At 40.1% G+C, this 23,034-nt stretch overlaps 1 protein-coding gene across 10 annotated transcripts in view; it reads right to left on the bottom strand.

Annotated features, from left to right (window-relative positions):
• Nucleotides 1–23,034, bottom strand: part of CUX1 (cut like homeobox 1) — a 280,862-nt gene that overhangs the window by 156,314 nt on the left and 101,514 nt on the right. For all 10 annotated transcript variants that reach the window (XM_087751495.1, XM_087751486.1, XM_087751487.1 and 7 more), the window contains exon 3: nt 11,732–11,779. In XM_087751495.1, coding sequence (XP_087607621.1) covers nt 11,732–11,779 — 48 coding nt within the window. The remainder of the gene's footprint in view (nt 1–11,731; nt 11,780–23,034) is intronic.

Genomic DNA, 23,034 nt, shown 5'->3' with positions numbered 1-23,034 from the left:
TGCTTGGGAGTATCAGACACTGCTTGTGAACGGGCGAGAAAGGAGGGGGCAGCCATCAGAAAGACTTTTGCAGTTGAGATATTTCATGGGTACATAAAGACAGACTTTGAAGGCCAAAGCACACCATATGTTAGATTTCTGGACTTCAACATTCCCACATACAATTTTCTCTTGCTGCTGCTCAGCAGAGTACAGCCAAATTTAAATTACTATTATTAAATACAATTAGCATTACAGAACTGATTCTGTACCGTATTTTGAAAAACTCATTTGCCCCTTTTATGAAAACCAAAGCATTTTAAATGCTTGCATTTCTGTGAAATAACAGGATGGATTTGTTTTCCTATTACAGTTTTTTTCACATTTTAATAAAGGGCATTTGTACTTATATTCTCTCTAAGTATTACAAAAGGTATGGTTTATTCACTCCTTACCAGTTATATAGTGACTGAAATATAAAACAGAATTGAAACAATATCTTCCAAGGAGATCAGAGAGTTTCTGACGGAAGCAGTTTGTAAATCACAGGAACTTTCACACCTTTTCCCCCCCCCCCCCCCAAATTCAGAACCAGAATTCCAAACAATCCCACCAGCAGAAAGATTTTTTTTTAATGTTTTTAGTTGTTAAAAAAATCAATCAATCTGTCCGGTTTACAGTTCTATTAAAAATGAGCACCACAACTATTTTTTATTTTAAAATAAAATTCAGAAAAAGCACCATGACAACTTTAACTGGAATAAAAAAATAATTAAGTATGCCAGCTTCCAGCTGCATAAGGAAATAAGGAAATACGGGATGAAAATGACGTCAAAAATAGCAAAATATAAATGAAGTCCAGAAACAGAGGAGACAGAGCACTGAAATGACATGGAGGGAAGTATTGGGAAGTTCACTGAAAATTTTTCAAATCAAAGTAAAATTAATTCGGGAGCCAACAAGGATGAGCTACAATCAGCTCACATTAAAACAGTTGAACTACATTATAAAACTCTTGCTGAACATTTTTATTTGACTCTAAAAACTTCAGGGACCACGAAAGAAGTCAACTTATAATTACACTAGCGTAGTCTTGACATGAGCTTAGCTCCAAATCTTAATTTATCCAAACCAGGCCCCATTATGTCTTCTCTGACTAGAAAGAAACAACAGTGACCTCTGTATTCCCCACCACCCCCATAAACATATGTTCACTTTTAAGTTTTGGCATACTATTTGTCTTGATAATACCACTGGCGCTATACTGAGATAACAGAAATGAGACACTAGGAATCCTCCCTTCTTAGCACACTCTTCATCTTTAAAATATCACTGGAGCTATATGGAGGGAGCCACAGCGAGACACCAGTTTGAGAGCAGTCCTCCCTTTATCTACCTTATTTTTCCAGTCAAGTGCTTTCGTGAGTTGTTGCTCAGGGTACCAAGTTCCTCCCGGAGGCTGAATGACACCCTTCCCCTCCATAATAATCTCTCTCCAACTTGCCCGTGAAGACCTCCTTGGTCTGCTCCCATTCTCCATTGCCAGAATGACACCTGGTTGCCCGACACTGCTGGCATGCTACTCCAGTAGCATGGATAACCTATTTTAGGAATGCTTGGTTACAGTCTAATATCTATTACACCTGGCTACAGTCAAAATATTGCCAATGAAATCAGCGGTTTTATCTCCACATTTAGGTAAGCACCACAAATCTGGCCACCTATGTCAGGAAAGATGCTGAATGTAGTTTTATCTGAACATTGCCTCTTTCCTTTTCAGCTATGTCCAGTCAAGTTCAAAAACATAAAAGTAAAGTCTGTGGCTTTATTTTGGAATCTGTCACTCTTTATGTACTAAGAAATTTCAACATTAATTAAAGTCTGATGTCTACTGCCCCACAAATCACCTGGATTCTGTATTTGGGTTTGCAGAAGTGGGATGCTCTTCTGTGCTGTACTGTATTTGGTATTGGCTTACCCACTGCAGTCAGACAGAAGGCTGCACAATTGCATTTCTGAATTTAAAGATGAAACAGGAAGATAAAGCTCTTCGCAAGGAAGCTGGGACTGTCAGGTGCTAGCACATTCTGCGTCAACACTTGAATTCTCTGAACTTACAGTATCAGCACATTAACACATTTGCAGACCATGAGACCAGCACACGGCCACGATGTGTTGCTCCTGACAGGTCGACTTGGATCATTCAGCACTGCTGTGTTTTTCTTTTGTTTTCAGACAACTCGGCATCCCAAAGACAACTCCTTAGTGAAGGGATCACATTGCTTTCTGTGTCTGTATGGCATTACCAAAGTATTGCTGATTTACTTGTGGTACAATTAACCGCATATCACATGTCTCAAACACAAGTATACTGAACATGAATTTTGTAGGCCTAACTCTTCTACTTATCCTCATTGCTCTTCAGTTGCAATTCTCACTCTCATTGACCACCTTAACATGAAAGGTATGTCTTTTACTGTCCTGTACCCAATCTGGAACTAACTTATCAAGTAAAAATAAATTACTTAAAACAGAAGTTATTTTTCTGTTCTGATTTTTAATAAATAGATGCCTTAACGAAATACCCATCCCCCTTCATCCGCACAGCTCCCTTACACATCTTTTGTCATATTGTTTTGCATCACAAAGTTTTTCCATTTGTCTTCAATTACTTCAAGCTACCAAAATGCCATTAAGAATTGTAAGAAACATATTAAACAAAGGGAAAAGCATGAGAACAACTCATTAATGCACCATTATTTTAAGCCGTGCTATATTCTTGAATAGCTGCCTTGGAATCAAATGGCAGTTATAGCAAGCATTATTAATGCTATGCAATGGCATCAGTCTTTCTTTGAAGCCATTACAATAGAGCTTAGCTGCTCTTTCACACAAACCAGTACATCAGTTGCTAAGGTGGTGCACCACAACAGCTCTACAACACACTCGGTACGTGTGGATTAGGAAGCGCGCAGGGTATGCCTGCAGTTGGCTTGATTTCCCGTTCTTAATACCCAGGGATATCTGTATTAATAAATTAATTAATAAAAATATAACATTGTAATTTTACAAATTAGTAAAAATATATAGTTCATCATCCCAGTTTATTTTGCAGTTGACAAAAAGAAAAAGTAAAAATACTACTTTTTTGCTGCAATTAAAAGATTTTTGAAGCAAAATTAAAAAGAAACTATTCCTGTGCAGCTGCTTAAAGCATATGGTGTGTATTTTAGCTGTGCTATAAATTCTTTAACAAAAATAAGGACTTCACAGTGGATACAATACCAATCTGTTTAACAAAGCTGCTTGGGTGCAGTGCATAGGTACGCTACCAAGAAAGAGCTTGGGAAGAGCATGCCTGCCTCACCAACTTGTTGGTTTAACCTCAAGTCAAGAAGAGAGCTTTCAGAAGGACTCAGATCCTTCAACTTTTCAATTCTGCTTCCCTCCACTGTGAAACAGCTGCAACCTTGAACCCTTGAAACCTTCTCTTCCTTTCATGCCCAGATAAATCCTGGTTTTCCCAGACAAACAATGCTGCCATCCCCTGAGGAAAGCTCAGCTCCCTTGTTCTCACAGGACAGCTTCTTGTTGCTTTTCCAGTCTTTGATCTTCCTTCCCAGTAAAACAGCCCAGCCCAACATGTGCCTCAAGATATTGATAGCAGACTGACAGCTTTGTTTAAATAGCTTTTACTATTGCCACCCTGCCTTCAGATCACTGCAACGGTGGGTCTGCTATCATTGCTGAACCTCTCCTGGATAACCCGTGTGTCTCCCTCCTCACACCTCTCTGCATTTCTGAGCAGCATTTCTCAGTTCCTGCTCTCGCTTGACTCCTAATCCATCCGCCAGGCAGGCACCAAACGGAGCAGCCCTGCTCTCTCCTCCTGCCTCAGGCCACAGGCTCCCGCTTCTCTTGCATCAGATCTAGTGATCGCACTGTTATAGCATGATTCAGCTCACTGACTCGATGAAAAACTAAGCAACGAAGGAGAGAAAGAATTTATTTTCCATCGTGCTGGCAAACTGAACTGACTCATCCTCTGCATTTCCTAGACTCAGCAAGAGGGAGGAGGTGGGCACCCAGGGCTGGGGCAAGGACACTTGGCCAGTGTGAGTCCCGCACTGGCACGGACTGGGTATGGCATGAAACCAGAGCGACAACATATGGATGGCGAAAGGAGGGTGAAAGTGCCAAATATTATGAAAATTCCCTTCTGTAACTATTCTATCGATCAGTCTTCATAGTATGAAAGTGTATTAAGTTTGTTAATACATATATTAGTTCACGTTACACACTGTAATGTAATGAAGTAGTAGAATTTTACTGGAGACTTTGGTATTGTTCATGCTTGAGTAAAACAAACTAAAGGACAGCCTAGCCCTGGAAATAAGGACTTTGCTTCTTGGAAGCTGAGAGCTGTCCATGAAGGATAAAAGATACCCCTGGACAACCTAACACATTATTTAAACCCTCCCAGTGTTTTCTGGTGTCATAGATAAGTGACTCCAGCAAGACTGACTCCAGGACATCTGGATCAATCGACAGGCAGCAAGAATGCTGCAGAAACATAGCTGATTTGCAAAGTTTTACTCTAGTTAGTAAACAGTAGTGTTGGTGCTAGCGATTAGTCAAATCGTGTTGTACCTGAACATCTGAAGGGTGTAAGAACCCTGTGTGAAACCACATTTGGGGTGTCCCAATTTGGCTGGGGCACCTCACACGCATGAATAATTATTTACCCTTGTAACTCTATACTTTGCATCCTAGCCTCTCTCCTCGGTCGGCATGGGCCAGTTGCCAATTTTTGTAACATAAAAAAGGTAAAACACATGGCAGGAAGCAAGGAAAAGATGACCTCCAAACAGGGGCCATGTACTTCCCAACAAACTGAAAGAACATCTTGCTAGGGAATAGATCAGCAAATTATTCACTATGCCACTAAGCAGGGAGATGTCAGAGCTTGCCACTTTTGATCCTCAGGGTTCTGCAAGAGCACAAGGCGGGATGAAGAACATCTCCCGCCGCAGCCAGCCCAGCCACGCTCGGTGTGGCAAAGTGGGGCAGGGGAGGAAGGAGAGAAAGCGGTGCTCCTGCCAGGGCACAGCAGCCTCTGCCACTCAACATCACCTCCAGCTTCCCAGCAGGAGAAGGAGCTACGCAGTAAAATGAGTGGGTGCTTTCACCTGTCCATCAGCCTCCCCTGCCTCCGTGAACAGTGACCTAGAACCCACCATTGCTTTTCTCCCTTATGGATGATCCAAACTTTTGTTTAAGTATTTCAAAAATTAGGGCAGAGGAATCCTTGCAAGAATGAGCTCATTAACTGCCTTTGTGCAAAATCCACCTGCACATAAATACCAAAATGTAACCTTTTGCTAATATTTTATACTGGGCTTACTCTCTTGCTTCTTTATTACAGCAAAGCAAGTCCAGGCACTGGCTTGTCTAGAGCCTCACAGTAATTTTATAATAAATACAGGAATAATTCTGTATTTGGAGAAACAGGGACTGGATTATAATGACACTCGGCAGAATACCGCGCCCAGCACAGCCCTCCCATCCCCATTCCTTTCAGCACACTTCAAGCTCTCTTTTTTTACAAGGACGAGAAGATACTCCTGACACTGCGAACTCAAAGAGTGCTGCCTGTCTGAATTTTGCATAAATAGTTTCCCACCACTGTTAGCATTTCACCCAAATGCGTGGCAGCGGCATAGCAGGCCTTAATATAGACAGCCCACCAGCTGCCAACAGAAATTTCAGCACTTTGTCAATTACATAAAAATAAGAGGATTTGGGCTGATCCTCCCCAAAGTTACCCTAGTAGTAACTGCTGTCTCAGTAAGACTTGCCTGCACACTGGATGGGATGGAGATGAACCTGCAAGAGCTTCAGAAAGGTGCACGGTGCCTATTGCTTGCTTCTGGTGGCATATGTTAGGTTTGGGACCTTGCCTGTTATCCCAATAGCTGAGGTTTGTCCCAGGAAGGTATCAATATGGGAAGGAGAAAGAGGTACATATAGGAGAGGCTCTGGCTGTATTTGAGAGTTTCTACAGTTCCGTCCATCAGTCTGGAGTTAAGTATCTCTTCTTTCAGGGATGTTTTTGACCCAGCACCCTGCAGCCCAGTGCTGGCAGCACACATCCTGCATGCTCATCCAGGAGAGCACATCTGCCTTCGAGATACTGAAGTATATTTAAATCACCTTCCTCAGGAAAGATGTTGTTTAAACTGCAATCAAGCCATAAAAAAAAAAAAAATAATCATTTACACACTTGTGTAAACAAAGAAATGAAACACTGCTGCGCTGCTGTTACCCCAAAAGCACGCTGTGAGCCTCTCTCCCTTCCCTGCTAGCATCGGGAAATGGAATCGAGACGAAGCACAAAACCGCCCCTGTGCTCCTGTTATACAAAGAAAATTACCTACCACCCACGCCCCGTGGACATTAAAAGAAAACAATTACCCGCCAAAAATATTAGATTTACTCCATTTTGTTACACAGAGTGGGTTAACGGGACTTTCATTGAAAAGCAGGAAAGCTCTGGGCCTAAATCAGCGCGACGCAAGCTCTGAATTTTGATGTATGCTGTTGACTTCCCCCACACAGAGCAATTTGTAATAGCTTTGCCACGCTGTTGTTTTCAAAGCTCCTGCTACATCACAAGCATTTATTTCTGACCACAAAATTACATTTATTCAACAGAAAGCAGCTCAGGGTCTTTAAGAGGTTAACTTCTGGAGTGCTTGGCTGCTCTCCAGCCTCTGTACTAGAATCAGTGCTAACGCAAGAGCACACAACAGCACCCAGGCTAGCCGTGATTAATAGAGTGCTGAATACGCTGCTTTCCACATACACACACTTTTCATTCCCTTGCTTCCATAGATCATGGACTTATCCTCAAAATATCTGACTGAAATTGAATTTGGCTTCTCTCTCAACCGTTCATTTCCTATGTTATGCAAGGTTATATCCTTTTCTGCATGAGCAGAACCAAACCAGCTGCAGCTTTTGAGAAGAAAATGTGTTTTCAATTATGAAGCTGGCCTGAATATTGAACCACAGTTCTACTGCTACTCTAATTGAGCCATCATGGAGTGAACCTACAGGAAAGAAATTGTATTAATTAGGTTTGTAAATTTAACATAAGGAAATTAAAGGGGGTTAAAAAAAAAAAAAGCTGACTATCAGCTCAGGAATACTCCTTCAAATGCAGAAGGAAAGTAGGTCTGAAGTTGTTTAGACACACACAATATTAGAGTACACCTTCAAAGGCATGATTAGTAGTTCCAGCACACCAAACTGATTTTCAGCTTCTGTTGTCTGTACATGGAAAATTATTAAATTACTCTGCTGACCAAATTAATAGTTTAAAGAGCAATTCAGCTAAGTGGGGAGCCAGAGTGGTCTCATCAGAATGGCAATACCCTTAAAAGTACTTGCTTTGTGAGAAGAGTATGAGAAATGGTTTTCACAGAAATAAAGTCCAGTGAGTTGTTTTGGAGTATGTGCCTTAAAGGGTTCTCCAAATGAGGGATTACTGCATTACTGTTGGACAGTACTGTTATGCCACATGAAAAGAATGCTAATGACCTCAGGAAATCCTTTCCCAGCCTTAAAATATCTATTTGATGACTTCACAAATACAGATTCCAACATAGATTTCCATACCACAACTTTAGTTCTGTAAATTAACATAGCCCAAGAACATAACTTTTTTTTTTTTTTTAAAGATCTCATGTACAAATATCCATCCACTGATGTAAACATGGTAACACACAATGACCTACACAGAACACAGCTTATTTAGATGGCTGCTTGAAGGAGTGCCTTGCCAACTTGCAAATGATATAAAATCATTTTATGATTGAATGATAACGTTCTTTAGCCTTTTCTGATTCTGTCCTGTATTTAGCCCAGCATTATTACTATTATTATTATTATTATTATTATTATTATTATTATTATTATTATTATTATTATTATTAATTATTATTATTCCCCTGCTCCCCCCCAAAGATTTCAAATAGAAACAACAGGAATTTTACACCTCTTAAATTAATGACTTCTAACTGTCTTACTCACAATAGCCTATTTATACCATCCAGACCTTAAATCTTCCAGGAAAGCTAGAAAAGTTACCCACAAAAATCAAAAGGACGATACCATCAGCTTAGAATCAGACACTACATTCTGTTAATTTAAAAAAACTCTGCATTCAAATTTCCATTGAAATCCTAAATAAGGAAAAAGTATTATAATAAAATTATTCTTCAGTGATGCATTAATAGAGTCTCACATTGAACTAGGAATGCATTTTAAAATTTGTAGTATGCTAAATTCCATTTCATAATGCTTTTACGTTAACTATCATCATAAAAAATCCAGTTACTTAGAGCACCAAGATCTATACAAAAAAAGTTATTTATAACTAATGGAAACTGCATATTTGATAACTGGAACGGTTTTCATCTGAATGAACGAGATAAATATATACGGAATACAGAATGTTCTGGTTCGGGGGGGAAGTAATTTATAAATTCATATTATACAAAAGGAAAATATGAGGGGGGGAGTATCAATATCCATGCTGAAACTGAAATGAAAAATTGGCTAAAGCGACCTGTGGATTTACTTAAAAAAGTCAATTAGCCACAGGTTTACAAGTAGATGTCCCATAAAGCATGCTTGGGAGGATATTTAAATATGTGAGCTTAAGTTAACCTCTCTCCAAGTCACGTCAGGCTCACCGAGGGTACAGTTCAAGGACAGTTTAAGTCAGCCTCAGCTGGCACATTTGCACTCCTCCTGCCCTTGGCTTTGCTCTCCCGGCCTCTCCCCTGCCCAGCAGGCGCCTGCAGTGAGCTGCTTCAGTGAACCAACCTGGCAGAAAACTAAGCTAGCAAAAAAGGGGAAAAAAGAAAACTTTGTGCTCACCGTGGGATCACACTAGCAAAAGTGCTGAGGCAAGGCAGGAGGTGGGGAGCCAATTCTGAGGCAGGCAGGAACACAGCAATATCCATGTAAAGCTACTTAAATATCTTTGCTCGTTAGGGAGCTGTCTGTCCCTTCTGATCTTCTGGCCCTCCCTAGCACCCAGAGGCCTGTGGAGCACAGTCATCCCACGTGGCATTTGCAAAAGCCCTCTTCCCTTCTGAGGCAGAATCGTAATTTAGTACTACTTGGACATGCAAAAAGCACCTCCTTAGTTCTGTCACTAGGGATCAAGAAAAGGATAGGGCAATAGCAGTAGGGGTGGAGATAGAAGTCAGAGGCAAAAATGTGGTGGAGACAGTAAACAGAGAAGATGCATCGTGCAAGAATCTTTTTTTCCTAGCTTCCGTACGAGAAACCGGTGAGAAGGTGGTGCTCCAAAGTTCAGTAATACCAGCCACAATGCCTACAGAGGTGTGAACCAGAGCACTCCTATGGCATTCCCTACCTGCTGCTTGAGGACACTCTCTCTTCAGCAGAAGGGACTCTAGAAAACATCTATTTTCACTACGTCTCTGCTTACCTCTATTTACTTACTCCTGTTGTTTTTTTAAAAAATATCCTAGTCTGGGGCTGAAAACAAGTCTCTGTAGTAGAAGCAGGGAACATCTTAAGAGCAGATCACTCCCTATTCCTCCTTCCACATCCCTGCTCATGTCCCAAAGCACTTGTACTGTGTGACCAAAAGGTCCCTCTGCCACCGCCTCCCAGGACATTAGATATCACCTAGCAGGTAACACGCACGCTAGCGCAAAGCAATCCTATGGAGCTCGTGGGGTGGGTGTCCTGCCCCCAGCTATACTGCTTGCTGAGCCACCTCGGGGGAGAGTAGGAGAGGCAACTCCAGTGGATTTGAAATGGAGAAAAGCCTATATGCCTAACATAGTTTGTTCTTGAGCCACCTGGAGCATTCATCTCATGATCTTTCATAAAGTCAGCCTTAACAATAAACAGAGACCAAATCTATATACTGAACAATAAAATATAACTCAACACAACAGGCTAATATTCTTGGTATTTTGATTTGTCTCCCAAACAAGATACAGTAATTACATCTATAATCAAATATCACAATTCACAGTTTAATGTTCTGTATTTATGTAGCCAATCATGATTAGTTCAGGGTTTTTTAGGCTTCTAAAACCCTGTCTAGATTAGGGAGACTGGAATCACCGGCTAAGACATTCAGCAGCACAATCTTGTAACGTATTTGTGCTTTATTTACGTAAGAGGGGATTTCTATCAACAAATTTTTCTCTTGTAATTTGTGAGGTTGAATTTATACCAACATAAACTTCACTTTTACATTAGTGAAGCAAAACTACAGAAGAGGAGCGTGTGTGAGCTGTTTCCAACAGGCAGGATCTAATGAGAGAATCTTCCTTCACCGTAGCCAGATTTGCATTTATGATTCTTACATGATCCTCAGACATTTCCTTCATTAAAGGACAGTGCTGAAAGCACACATACACTTTTCAGTCAGTGCATTGAAACTAAAGTGAAAAGGTTTTAAGAGCACTGCAATCCACTCGGAGCAATTTTAAAGTGTAAATTTCCATTGGCAAACAGACTCACACAAGTCATTCTTTGTTCTCGCAAATTACTATTAGATATATCAAGGACAAAGTTGTCCTGTTTATTTATTTATTTCTAGCAATACTTGGGAAATTGAGCTGTAAAATAAAAAATATCATACTGCTTTAAACATGAGGAATATTGCCTATTTGGGGTACATACTTAGCAGGACGTGCAAGTCATCAGAAATGCAACCCTCATTACAGACAATGGGAGTTGTGCACCTAATTCCGTATGCAGACTTCTGAAAACACATTCTTGAATTTCTCTGTGCTCTGATGGGAACTGCAACAGTATAAAATCAGCCAACAACTTATAGATGGAGAAAGTAAAAAGTGTTGCTGCTTTAACACAGCTAACTTTAAGAGCAGAGCTCTACAACTTGTAACAGAGTGTGAGCTAAAACCTAAATCTACCGCCTCATGCAGGCACTGATCTTTATGAGGAGAAATATAATTTGCAAACTTCATACACGGCATTTTCCTAGAGGCAGTACAACAGCTCCCATCTGGCCTAAGCACTCACGTGAAGTGAGCGCTTCAGTGCTGTCCACCGCTAAAATGTAAAATTCTGTAATTGGCCCAGCTGCCTTTTGCTATAGAAATTCTTCAAAATAACAACAGTTGGCTTTTAAAGTTGTGATCACTCTAATCATGTGTTTCTTAGTGGAGTGGTGTGAAGAGAAATCAAAGTAAGAGCCAGCATCAGAGCTGTTAACGCTTTCTGTTGGTTTTCCAACGAACACCTGCCAACTTAAGGTTTTCCATCAAGCCCTCTAGAATACAATGTTTTACAGCTGAAAAGATTTACAGTGAAAACTATTTGTAGTATCTTCATATATTCGTATACGTACATTACATTGCATTCATTAAGTGTTCAAACCATCAAGTCACTGAGGCATAGCGAGTTAGCATGTGCCACCTGAGTCACTGCAACGGTAAGCTTATGCTCAGGTATGCTGAATGCAAAGTGATTTGACCAGTTTCGCTTGTCCAGCACAAAGCCAGCGTACCACACACATATCCTGGCACACCGCAAAATGCAGAAGGGCTAAACCCCAGCAATGCTCTCTGCTCAAGGGCTCCGTACCCACCCGGCCACGCTGAAAGACTGCCAGCACACCAGACTCAGGTGAAGCAGTATTGAAAGCACCATGAGAAGCGTAAGCTCTTACCTCTCCCTGGAAACTCTTCAGTAATGGAGCTACCTGTTTGCGCAGGTCCTAGAAGACAGAAGCAAGATACTTCATCAGAAAAAATCTGAAAGGACAAGTCATCATCAAATTTTTCCTAGCACTATTTTAAGTTCTGAAATCCGACAAATTCTGATCAGATTTTATGGGAGCTTTAAAATATTAAAATAAAAGCATAACTAGAATTCATTTTGAACAAGTCTGTGTTTCCAGTCTGACATACACCTGTATCTGTTGCAAACAGTATTAATTAACAAAACTGTAGTGATGTTGGGTAAGCACTGAACGCCTTAAATCTCATAATTCAGCTGAAACACTAATGTGATCAGAAGTAAATGCCTCTATCTACCTAAACAGCAGCTACACCTCTGAACTTACGCCAAAGAAATGTCCACGAATGGAAGCGAGGCTTAGAGAAAGATTACTTTGGACCATCATTTCAACTAAGAGTGTTGCCATTTTGTAAAAGGTCTATTTTATTTATTATTTTCTCAAGAGTGCTCTGACTTTAGCCATCAGAGAACTGGAGATAGCCACATTGAAGAAGACAGTATTATTTGTTGGTTTCTGTATAACTCAAAATTTCTTCTTCCAAATTACAACACACTTAGTGCTACAAAATTCATTAACATACTGCCCATAGAATCACTTTAAAAGTTTATAGCATATTTTTACTTAGCAACCAAGATAGATATACCATTGTTGTGCTAAATTATCTTGCATAAAATTCTCAGTGGCTCCACTTTAGCTGGTTTGGGTCTAATTCACTTACAAATTCTCAGAATTCTCATTATGTGCATGCCTGAAGAATAAAATCCTATAACTTTGCAGAGGACACTGTATTATTTGTGCACAGCCAAGAAGCTGGACTCCTGTTTTTGCTGTGGTATTCCACTGACAAGGCACAAGCAGCGACCTCATAGTATACTTACAGCTAGAAATAGATCTGTAAGAGGTATAAAACAGTAATACAACGCTGCCTCATTTAGGAGGGCAGCACTGATGCGGGTTACCCAGGAAGAAGGTGGATTTCCCATCCTTGGAGATTTCCAAGGCACAGCTGACCAGACCTAGACTGGGTGCTAAAGACCCATCCTTAGGGCCAGGTGGGATCTAGTCAGCCTCTGGACGTCCCCTCCAGCCAAGAGTCCTATGATGCTCTGAGAATACTGCTCACAGCTGGGACAGTCATGAACTGCTTAAGTAACCATGAAATCTTCCTAGCTTCACACAGGCCACAGTCTTAGCTACCCTGAACCTCATGCAACAGGTCATAAAGAGGTCTTTGAAGTATTTTCTCTATATAAAAAGGGTCTGTTGAAGCCTTGGGCCTTTCAGAAAAGACGGTGACCTTAAAAAGTTGGGAAATTCTCTTTTCCAGTGCATTTACTTTTACATCTAGAGTCATGCAACATATTGGACATTAAACCACTCACCAAAACACCCTCAGCCCTGGATTTAATCTGATTTTCCTGATGGAAAAGTAGGCTTTTGAGGGAAGTGATTTTTGTCATTTAAATGACAAGTCATGCAGAGAGTTGGAGTATCAGGAGTTCTCCCACTCCCTGAGAAATGGCTTAGGGGGCCGAACACAAATGAAGCTATCAAAGACAAATGATCAGCCACATTTCACTTCTTACATGGTTACTGCACTAACATACAGCTAATCCCTATCAAGTTGAGGATAATGTTCAGCTTTATAAGCCCCTCTTCAGCGCCAAACCAAACAACGCTTCCGTTCTTTGACCAAGTCAAGTCACCTAACTGTTTCCTGATATTTTCTGCTGTCTGTTTTAGGACAGAAAAAGGTTAGATACTGTCCTCGTATATCACAAACAGCTACAAATTACACCTCTACCAAAGCAAACTGGCAGGTTCAGCAGCTTTTCCCCACTTCCTGACTGCTCAGGGAGACCAGAGGGCTGTGCACGTTTTGTAACGTGTTTTCTTTGTAACCTGATGATGATGACATTGAAGAAAGTAACAATAACCATTGATGGCAAAATAAATGCCCACGTTCAGGGCCAAAATCCGGCATGGTGGGTTTTAATGCCCAGTGAAATTACAAACAGGGACAACAGATTTACAGTCAGGATACTGGCCCTCTTTTAAACTTTATAAAATCAGGAAAAATTATACCATCCAAGCAAAGCAACATTTCTTGAAATAAAAATCTCAGCTGGTAGGAAATCATCAGTTTTAGGGCTTCAGTCCCTGGTATTGCCTCTGAATTTACTGACTAGTTTGGTGCCAGCCAGCAAACTGATGTCAAAACTGAAAGCAGAAATACAGGAGATCTAATTCCAGACCGGCCCCAAGTCTCTTGCTTGCACAGCTCTCAAGAGCAGGGTATTATTCCCACTGCCTAAGCACGTGGCGTAAGCATCAGAAATCACCCTAGGTACATCGGCAGATGACAAAGCACCGCAATGGCATTCAGTGAAATAAAGCATGGTCAGCTCTGGAGGCAGGAGAATGTACGCCCTGCTCCTCTCTGTGTGTGTGGCGAGCTCTAGCCAAGAGCCTGCTATTGAACTGCATCCTCTGGCACGTCCTAACTTTTGAAAGACAGGATTTGTGGCACTTTTTATTTCATAATATAAACTATGTCAGGACTTTGCCTTCATATTCATCTTTGATAATGAGAGATGTGGTTGTTGGTTGTTTACAGAGGATAGATGAGGGAGAAAAGCGGGGGGGGGGGGGGGGGGGCAGGAATAGAATGGGCATCCCAAAGCCAAGAAAACAGTTGGTCAAGCTGTCAAAAAGGGAGAAAAGCTTTCAAGTATAACATCTGATTCCTACACATCCTTCATTTAGCAAATTCAGGATGCTGAACACTCATCCCAGCAATCAAAACCTTACCAAGCACAATTCGTGCCATAATGGGAAAACGTGTTGTGCTTGATTTAGACAGCAGCTTTTGTTGTTGGTAAAACTGTTTTTAAAACATTTCATGATAGAGGAGAATGCAGCTCAAAGTGATTCAGTCCCACTGGCAAGCAATCGGTTATACCACAGTAATCAATCCGGGGCAATCCTGGGACACGCTGATCATTAGAGCACACAGTTTAACAGGATAAAATGCTTTGACAACTTGAAATCTTAGCAATAACTTGAAATCTGTTGCAGCTGAACAATAGGGACAGAGCATCCCACTTCCATTATCTTCACAGAGCAAACAGTCTAAGAAAAGTAACTGCAAGGAATTTGCTCCCGTATTTTAAATGCAACCAAATATGCCATGCAGGTCAGTGGATAAGTGGCACACAACATAACAAAAGGCATAAACACCTTCTTCACATCATTTTTTGTTTTCTCCCCTCTCTTCCTGCCCGCCTTGGAACGAGTTTGTAGGCTACTTTTATAATTCCTTCCTTGGCTAAACAGCATCAAAACTTTAGACAGCTCCCAACAAAAGGGAAGTAAAAATAAACAGACACAAGTCAAGAATACATATGCCTTGAGCCACCAGCTAAAACTCTGCTGGTGAGATTTATTTTTGGCTGTTTGGAAAAATCCCTCATCAGACTTTGTCTCAAAATATTACACTAACATCAAATAGAATTTTACCTTCTTTGCACTAAACTGAACAGAAAGAAGGACGTTCAGTTCAGACCCGGGGGAATCTGTAATGTTGGTTAGCAAGGACACCATATGATTTATTATCTGTTTAAAGTGTAGTGGCCTTTACTGCCTGGGCTGTGATCAAAACAGGAAAAGCAACCAACTCCAGCACTCGCATACAGCTAGCAAATCATTGCGATCAAGCAGAACAGCGAAAAAGGGTACATGCAATTGAACATTAAAACAAATGATAATTTATCAACACAAATGCATTGAAATATTCGAGTACTCCTATACAATCACATTATTAGCCTATTTTTCCATGCCATCTAAATGTGCACGTTCTCTCTCTCTCTCTGGATGATTTATCAGGGTAGAGCATTTTTCTGAAAAAGGCTCTATCACAGACAAACTCAGTATCTGAAGTAGAGACTATGAATTAGGATGCTGTATCATTATCTGAATCAAATCTGATAGCTGAAAGCTAATATAGCATTTTCCCTTTACAAGAGCATAAACAACAAGTTTATATTTTGATCAAGTAGCTACACAATGAAATCTGAATCCAAATAATTTTTAACTCCCTTTCCATTCTCATTAAAAACAACTCTATGGAAAATAAACCGAGAATAAATCTATAGTAAAAACCTGGGCAACAAATGCATCTTTCTGACAACTAAACTACATTATTTATCTATCACTATCTTAATACACTGTGTACAGTACAAAGGACATATGAATGGTCAGGCTACCAACACTGTATTTGTAATTTACTTGAGGTCTGAAGCTACACAGCACCTTCTGATCTCCTCGCAGACTGCTCTGTCTCATTTACCTCCAAAATGCTTATCTCCAAATGTCACAACATGAGCCCTATGACCCTGGTTTGATAAAGTGGTCGAGCAAGGCTAAGCTTGATCTATACACCTTTATCATCTACAGAAGTATTGTCCTCTTGTAAAAGAAAACAAAACAAAAAAACGGGCAAACGTTCTATCGTATTCCTCCTGCACCACATTTCCTATGATTTTTTCTATATATCGTCTACTCGAGACACGCATTGGCTGGTGAATGTCACTATGTCTGGCAGAGAAATCATAATGAGAAGCAGCCCACTTGTATCAGCATCGGTGACATCATTAGTTCAGCTGTCACAACCTATTTTTGAGCTGCCTTATCACCAGCGAGATGCTATGGCTTTCCTGCCATCTTACCCTTTCGCGTTTCCTTCCTTGTTAGCCCACACGTAATAAGGAACTTACAAGTGGCCCCGCGCTCAGAATTGGCAAGGCTGAACATCGTGACTCCAGATACTTTCTCATAAGAACTTACCAAAAAAAACCCCAAAACAAACCACGAAGAAAAAAACAACCCAGAACAAAACACAATACATTGATTGTGTGGGAAGGTATTTGTCAGTTCAATCAACATATAAAGAAGAAATAGCACAGCCTCAAGAGGAACTCTCGTGTCAAAAACTGGCATCCAGGTTTAAGCCCCTCTTTCAAGAGGCAGTGTGCTGGTATGAGGGATATGTGTTTCTTGCGACTGGGAGGATGTTTTATCTGTGTACCCTCACAGGCAGGGCTCCACACACTTTGTCCACACAGCTATTATCTCGATAATGTTGATGAGCTGCTCTTTCATACAAATATAGCTGAAAGGGGGACAGGTAAAAAAGCAGACAAGCATGAAGGATTTGGGAAGAAAGCTGGCATCAACTTCCGAGGTGTATTTCATTATTATAAACTTCATGGACACAACTGGTCACTGTGAAACACAGAAATCAGCAAGTTAACTATAATTAGTAGTAAGCAGTTCTGCTAGTTAATTAGAGAGAGCCAGCATGCTTCACCCTGCTATGGGGAAACTGGTGAACAAGTTGGGATCACTCAATCAGATACTCACCTACCAATACACAAGTTTTAAATATTATTTCTTTGCACCCACAATTCTGAAAAAATCCAGAATATGCAATTTTTCCACCGGAGAGCCTGGGCACATGTGATTGGAGGCGTACTAAGGAAAACATTTAAGTCTTTATGTTTAATTAGTTCCAGCAAGCTCCACTTTGCTTTGCTCTAAAAGATATGAAACTGAAATCCCAGATAGTTGTCCAAACAGGTACTATACAGGAGCTTAGATGACTTATTTAATTCCTAAAATATAAGACAAATTAAATCATACGAGCAAACAATTTATTGCTCAATTTACACTACGATTTAATGAGATATAAAACCTCTTATTGCTTAAGGCTGCTGAAGTATTTACTTGAAATCTGATCATTAAAGAATGAATCATGATGTTATCAATTTTCTATGATGTTTTTAGTTATTTTAATACACTAACATGCCAGTATTTTCTCTGTACAAAAAAAATCTTTTAAAGTTACATCTATAGATATGTTTCAACCTAGCACAATGATAAATAAAAAATCTTGATTTACAGTAGCAAAATGTACACGACAGTACTTTCTGAAATATTTCAGCTCACAGATCTTGTGCAAATTCCATTAGCTTTAATTATTTATTAGCAGTAGATTTAGATTACTGTTCTTGACCTATTTTTCAGTGTACGGACCCACCCATCAAGAAGTGAAAATATATTCCATTTGTGAAAGGCTGATTTAGTGAGAGCAGACTTTAGCTTAAAGTAGAATATTAAGCAAAAACACATGCATTGTAATTCAGGGGGAGAAGCTTGCACTTCAGAAAGGTTACGAAGCGGGGCATAACCAGCCTACAGAATAAACACTAAAAGAGATTCCTTGAAAAGAGATGGAATTTTTGCTGTTTAACCACCTCAGACCATTTTGCGGAACTGCAGGCGCATGACAATCCCAGAAGGAAGTGAGCCTCGGCAGCAGACATACAGAGAAGTTTCAAGACTTTCTTTGTGGAACCACCCTTGTTTCTACCAAACTCTGTAGGCCACGTGGGTCCTAATAAGCCACGGGGAAACGGGTCTAGAGTGAGCAAGCATTTTGAGCCTGGTCCTGTGGTCCCTTTCATTGGCGAAGAGGCAAACCGTGTTCTTCCTAGGCATGAGAAAAATGGAGCATCTGTGAAGGTGCCTACTTGCCACGTTTCCTTGGGTATGGGACTGGCTCTTTACTTTCAATGGAACTACTCACTTGCGCAAGTCTTAATGGAATCCTCTTATAGCTTCTTCCAAGTTAAAATAAACAAAAAGCTAACAGGTTTACTCTGTGCCTATGCAGCAACGTATAAACAGACTGGTTACCTTCACGACTGTTTAAAAAATCAACTGTGCAAAAGAAGAACTGTTGCACCCATATATATGTATGTATGTGTATATATATATACACACACATATACTATATATAATAGAAAAAGAATTTTTTAACGAGCTTTACAAATTAATTTAGTGAACTGTGCTTTTTAGAATCATGTTAAAACCTTGCCGTCATTTATAAAACAGCAAGTTAACATTGGCTAGAAAAGACATTGAACAGAAACAATTCAGAACTTAAAAACTAGAGTTGCTAGGAAACAAAAAAATTAATTCAAACAAAAATGATTCAGGTAGAGCTTTGGAAAGAGCAAATTCTAACGAAATGAAAGCCTGGTCACTAAAATTGGGGGGGGGGGGGGGGGCGGATGACGACAACTTATTTAACAGCTCACCAATACACGCAGAAAATCAAGCATGATTTTTAACAAACGTATTAATTTAAAAGGCGACATACTGGCTAATGGCCCCGTGGAGAGTTTTCCTCCTGCTAACAGTTTGTCCTGCTTTCTTGTTAAACCCTGTAGTCCCTGCTGAAGGCTGCAGGCCACACCAAACATGCCACGACAGACCCTTGTCATGGGAAAACACACACGGCCGTATCATCCCAGGTCAGCAAAACTACTTATTTATGTAATGAAAAACCATTTCATTAGCCTAATAACTATTTCAGAATCTTTGAAACGCGCTGTTCTTGCCAGCAGGATAACCACGTGTCAGCAAAACCCAGGAATCGCCATTCTTAGGGCTTAGGCCAGTATCTCTGCATATACAAAAGATAATTACTTGGTACCGAGCTTTGTTAAGTACCTGCAGATTTTATTAGATGAGTATGCCTGTCCAAAGCAAACTCACTGCTTAGCTGTGCATCCCAATAACCAGCCTCACCTACTACATTCGTCAAGTTTTAACCAGAACTGCTCTGTCCCTCCAAAAACTCCACGTTGTTCCACAAGCTCTTTGCCCCTGCAATTGACGTTTCTAGTGAAAAAGATCCTTAACACTCCTTCCAAATCACATCCTGCAGGATCTCTTTCTCCATCCACTGTAGTGCTCTCATTTTCCACTTTGAAAGTCTATAGAGAAAGAGTTCACAATGCTTCCCTGATTATTCAGAATTACAGCCTGCAGAACAGAGGTTTCTCTTCAGTGTAAAATGGGGAACTTCTGAAAAAAGGTAATTATTATGAGTCTTAAAAAATTAACGCATCTAATGAGAAGCTAATGACATGGGCCATGACTCTGCAGAAAATGCATCTAAGTACTGTGGTCCAGTTAACAACACCAGTTCAAACACAGACTAATGCTTCACATGGTGGATTTAAAAAGAAGAATATTTAATGTGAAACCATAATTGCGCCTGTAATTTTCCATATTCCCTCCACCACAAGCAGAGCTATGTCTGAATCACTGTGCACCCTACTTCAGCGCTCAGTCTCGCCTTCTTGGATGATGAAACCAGAAACCTGGGTGCCGCCTGGCAGCACCGTGCTCATGAGATTTGGATTTCTCTGCAGTCTCAAGGAAAAGATGGGTAGGACGATTCAGAAATCATGAATTTCAATGTGCAGTTTTATTTAGGAAAAGTGAGAGTATTAAAAAGTATTCATGTTTTAAAACCTGTTATTGGTCAAGTGGAAAGACTGCCAAAATACAAGCATCTTGCTTTAAAGTCAGGTTAAGTTTCCAAGAATAATTATTCTGTCTGAAATATCATAATGAGGAACCAGGCTTCATCCGCACAGACCCTTACAGGCTATATGTAAATTGGGGGAGGGAGGGCCAGTCTGTGCATTGCCGAGACATCAGATATTGCAAAATTGTTTTCCCTACTTATCTTCTAAATACAGGTTAAAAATATAGCTGTGAGCAGACCACGTATTAATCATACCCTGACATACCTGCATGTAAGGTGTATTTACTGATTTATATCATTATAGTCAGCCTTTTTCTATGATTCCAGTGCAAGAAAATCCAATACTAAGCAATCCTCTAATAATCTTTTTATAAGATTTGCTCACTTAATCTTGATCCTGACCATTCAGTTTTATTCAAAAGCCAGTTGCTCCTACAGAAAACAAGTTGTTTCATGAGGGTCAGAGCAAAACGCCTGCTCTCCTGCAAATCCATGTCCTACATTTGCTAAAACTCTCGCGACCGTCATCTTTGCTATCTTTATGTTCTTTGCAACCTCTTCTATGCAGGGAGTCACTGGCTAGTCACCTGCTGCAGCTCGCGGGTTACCATGCCTTTAGCAGGCATCACCCTTTAAATGCAGCTAAAGTAATTAACTTCAGATTCCTACAAAGATGAGAAATTCAAAGAAAAAAAAAAAATGTCAACCTCGAAAACATCAGGATATAGACCCAAAGGGTTTACGACACCTAATTTAGCATACCTGGTAAAAACACCTCAAAATCAATATAACTGTCATCCTCCTGACCTAAATAAAAAAAATACAGCACAGATCTTTTCATGTTGCTTCAGTAAGTAAAGCAATTCAGGGAAAACAAACTTTTGGTGCCCTTACACTTCCTGGCAAAATTCCTACTGAAACACACTCAGGCCTATAATGCATATGCTTTGGTAGCACACAGTAGATATAGATGAATCATGAAGATGAAAGAAAGCAAAATCTCACTACAGACATTCAATACATTTACTGTTTGTTAGTTGAACTTAAGAAATAAAAAACCCACATAAAGCGCTTTTGAGCAGCAGCATCTTCTCACAACTGCAATATATAGTGTCTCAGCTGGGACTAATTCCCAAATACATGTGCTGAACTGTGAACTGTTCCAGTGGCGGGGGGGGGGGGGGGGGGGGGAAGGAGAAAGATAAAAAGACCAGGAAAAGAAACCCAGAGGACTGAAGATTAAAAAAGGAGAGACAGAAAGACAGAGACAGAGCAAGCACACAGTTTGTCATTTCTGTGCCCTTTTTTTCCCATCGTTAAAGGCATGCGAGCCTAGCACTGAATCACAATGAACTCAATAGCAGATTAAAATGAGACATACTTGTATAATAATAAATCAACAGAATTAATACAAGCTTATCTTCTACTAACTTGGAAGGGGAGGTGACAAATTGCACTTAAGGAAAAATAGTTTTACTGTTGCTAGCATAAGCTGAGCATCTATAGGAAACTGCTAAATTTAGAAAGCCAGCTTTTGATGATAGCAACGGAAATTAATTCAAGTTTGTGTGTGTGTGTGTGGTGGGGTTTTTTTTGTTGTTGGGTTTTTTTTTTTTTTTGAAGAGCTCTAGAATGTTACTCATCTTCTTGAAACTCTTACCAAAAGTAGAGACTTCATAATGCACTATCCTCCCTGCCTACTCCCTCCTACTCTTCCCCCTTAAAAAGGCAGAATTGCTCCTTTGGGCTACAGCAATTTAGGAACTTAATGCAGTTTAACAAATTCCCTGTCTCTTGGCTGGAGCTGTTTGGCTCTGACAGATGAATCAGAGAAGCCCATAAACGTCTGGAGGATTTGTGCAGACTTTTTCTTGTATGACTATATATGGCAACTACAGATCAAGTTATCTACAATAATTTTAACGTAACCTTCAAACTTTTTACCTTATTCCTATCTTTGTGGCAAACTTCCTTGATCTGCAGTACCGCTATATTAGACAAACTGGCAACTACTTTTCTCAAAAAGCATTTTCCTACCCTTTACAAGGCGGTAAAAATACTTTAATTAAGATACACTTAAGTGAAAATTAACTTTTGTTAACAACTTGTGCTTCTCAGAAATACATTTCTACATTTACACTATTCTACTATTATCGAAGACATGCACCTCGCCAGACAGCAGATGTCTTCTATTACCGCTTACCTGAAGTATCAGTTAACACCAAGTGTCATGAGAAGTCTAGCATAAACTGGTAAAAGAAGTGAAATCTGCACTCAAAAAAAAAGAGGCGAGGTCAAAACTCACTGACTGATGTATGCAGAGACTTATAAAGGAATTCCAACAATGCCTGCAACACCCTTTAATCCAGAAAAATACTCTAACTTCTTGCAATCACCATCTTTTATATATAGGATAATTTTTACAAGGTGCTTAAACAAATACATCAGAAACAACAGTATGTGATACAACATTAAAGACTTCTTTTAGCTGGATCAAAAAACTTCTCTGCATCCAAAGCAAAGTGTACACCAAGTTCAGGCAACTTCTTTAAGCTAAATATTCCTAACACACCTCAAAATGGACATCAAATGCCACTGAAGGCTCAAAATGCGTAAGATTACAGCTCCTCAAACCCAGGAGTGAAACCTGGGTAAACAAACTTAAAAGACTGAAAGTAAATATTGAGTTTTGTACGCACAAGGGAATAATAGGAGAGTATGACAGACAGAGGAGACGGTACCACCTAAAAGAGCTCAAGTGAGGAGCCACGTGAAGAAACATTTATTTAGAAACATCTTTATTAAACAATTTTCTTTGAAGTCTGTTATA

Source organism: Nipponia nippon, unplaced genomic scaffold, assembly GCF_047370975.1.
Source record: "Nipponia nippon isolate SJK-2023a ecotype South Korea unplaced genomic scaffold, ASM4737097v1 scaffold_15, whole genome shotgun sequence".
Taxonomy (NCBI): Eukaryota; Metazoa; Chordata; class Aves; order Pelecaniformes; family Threskiornithidae; genus Nipponia; species Nipponia nippon.
This window is presented reverse-complemented; position numbering and strand designations above follow the sequence as displayed.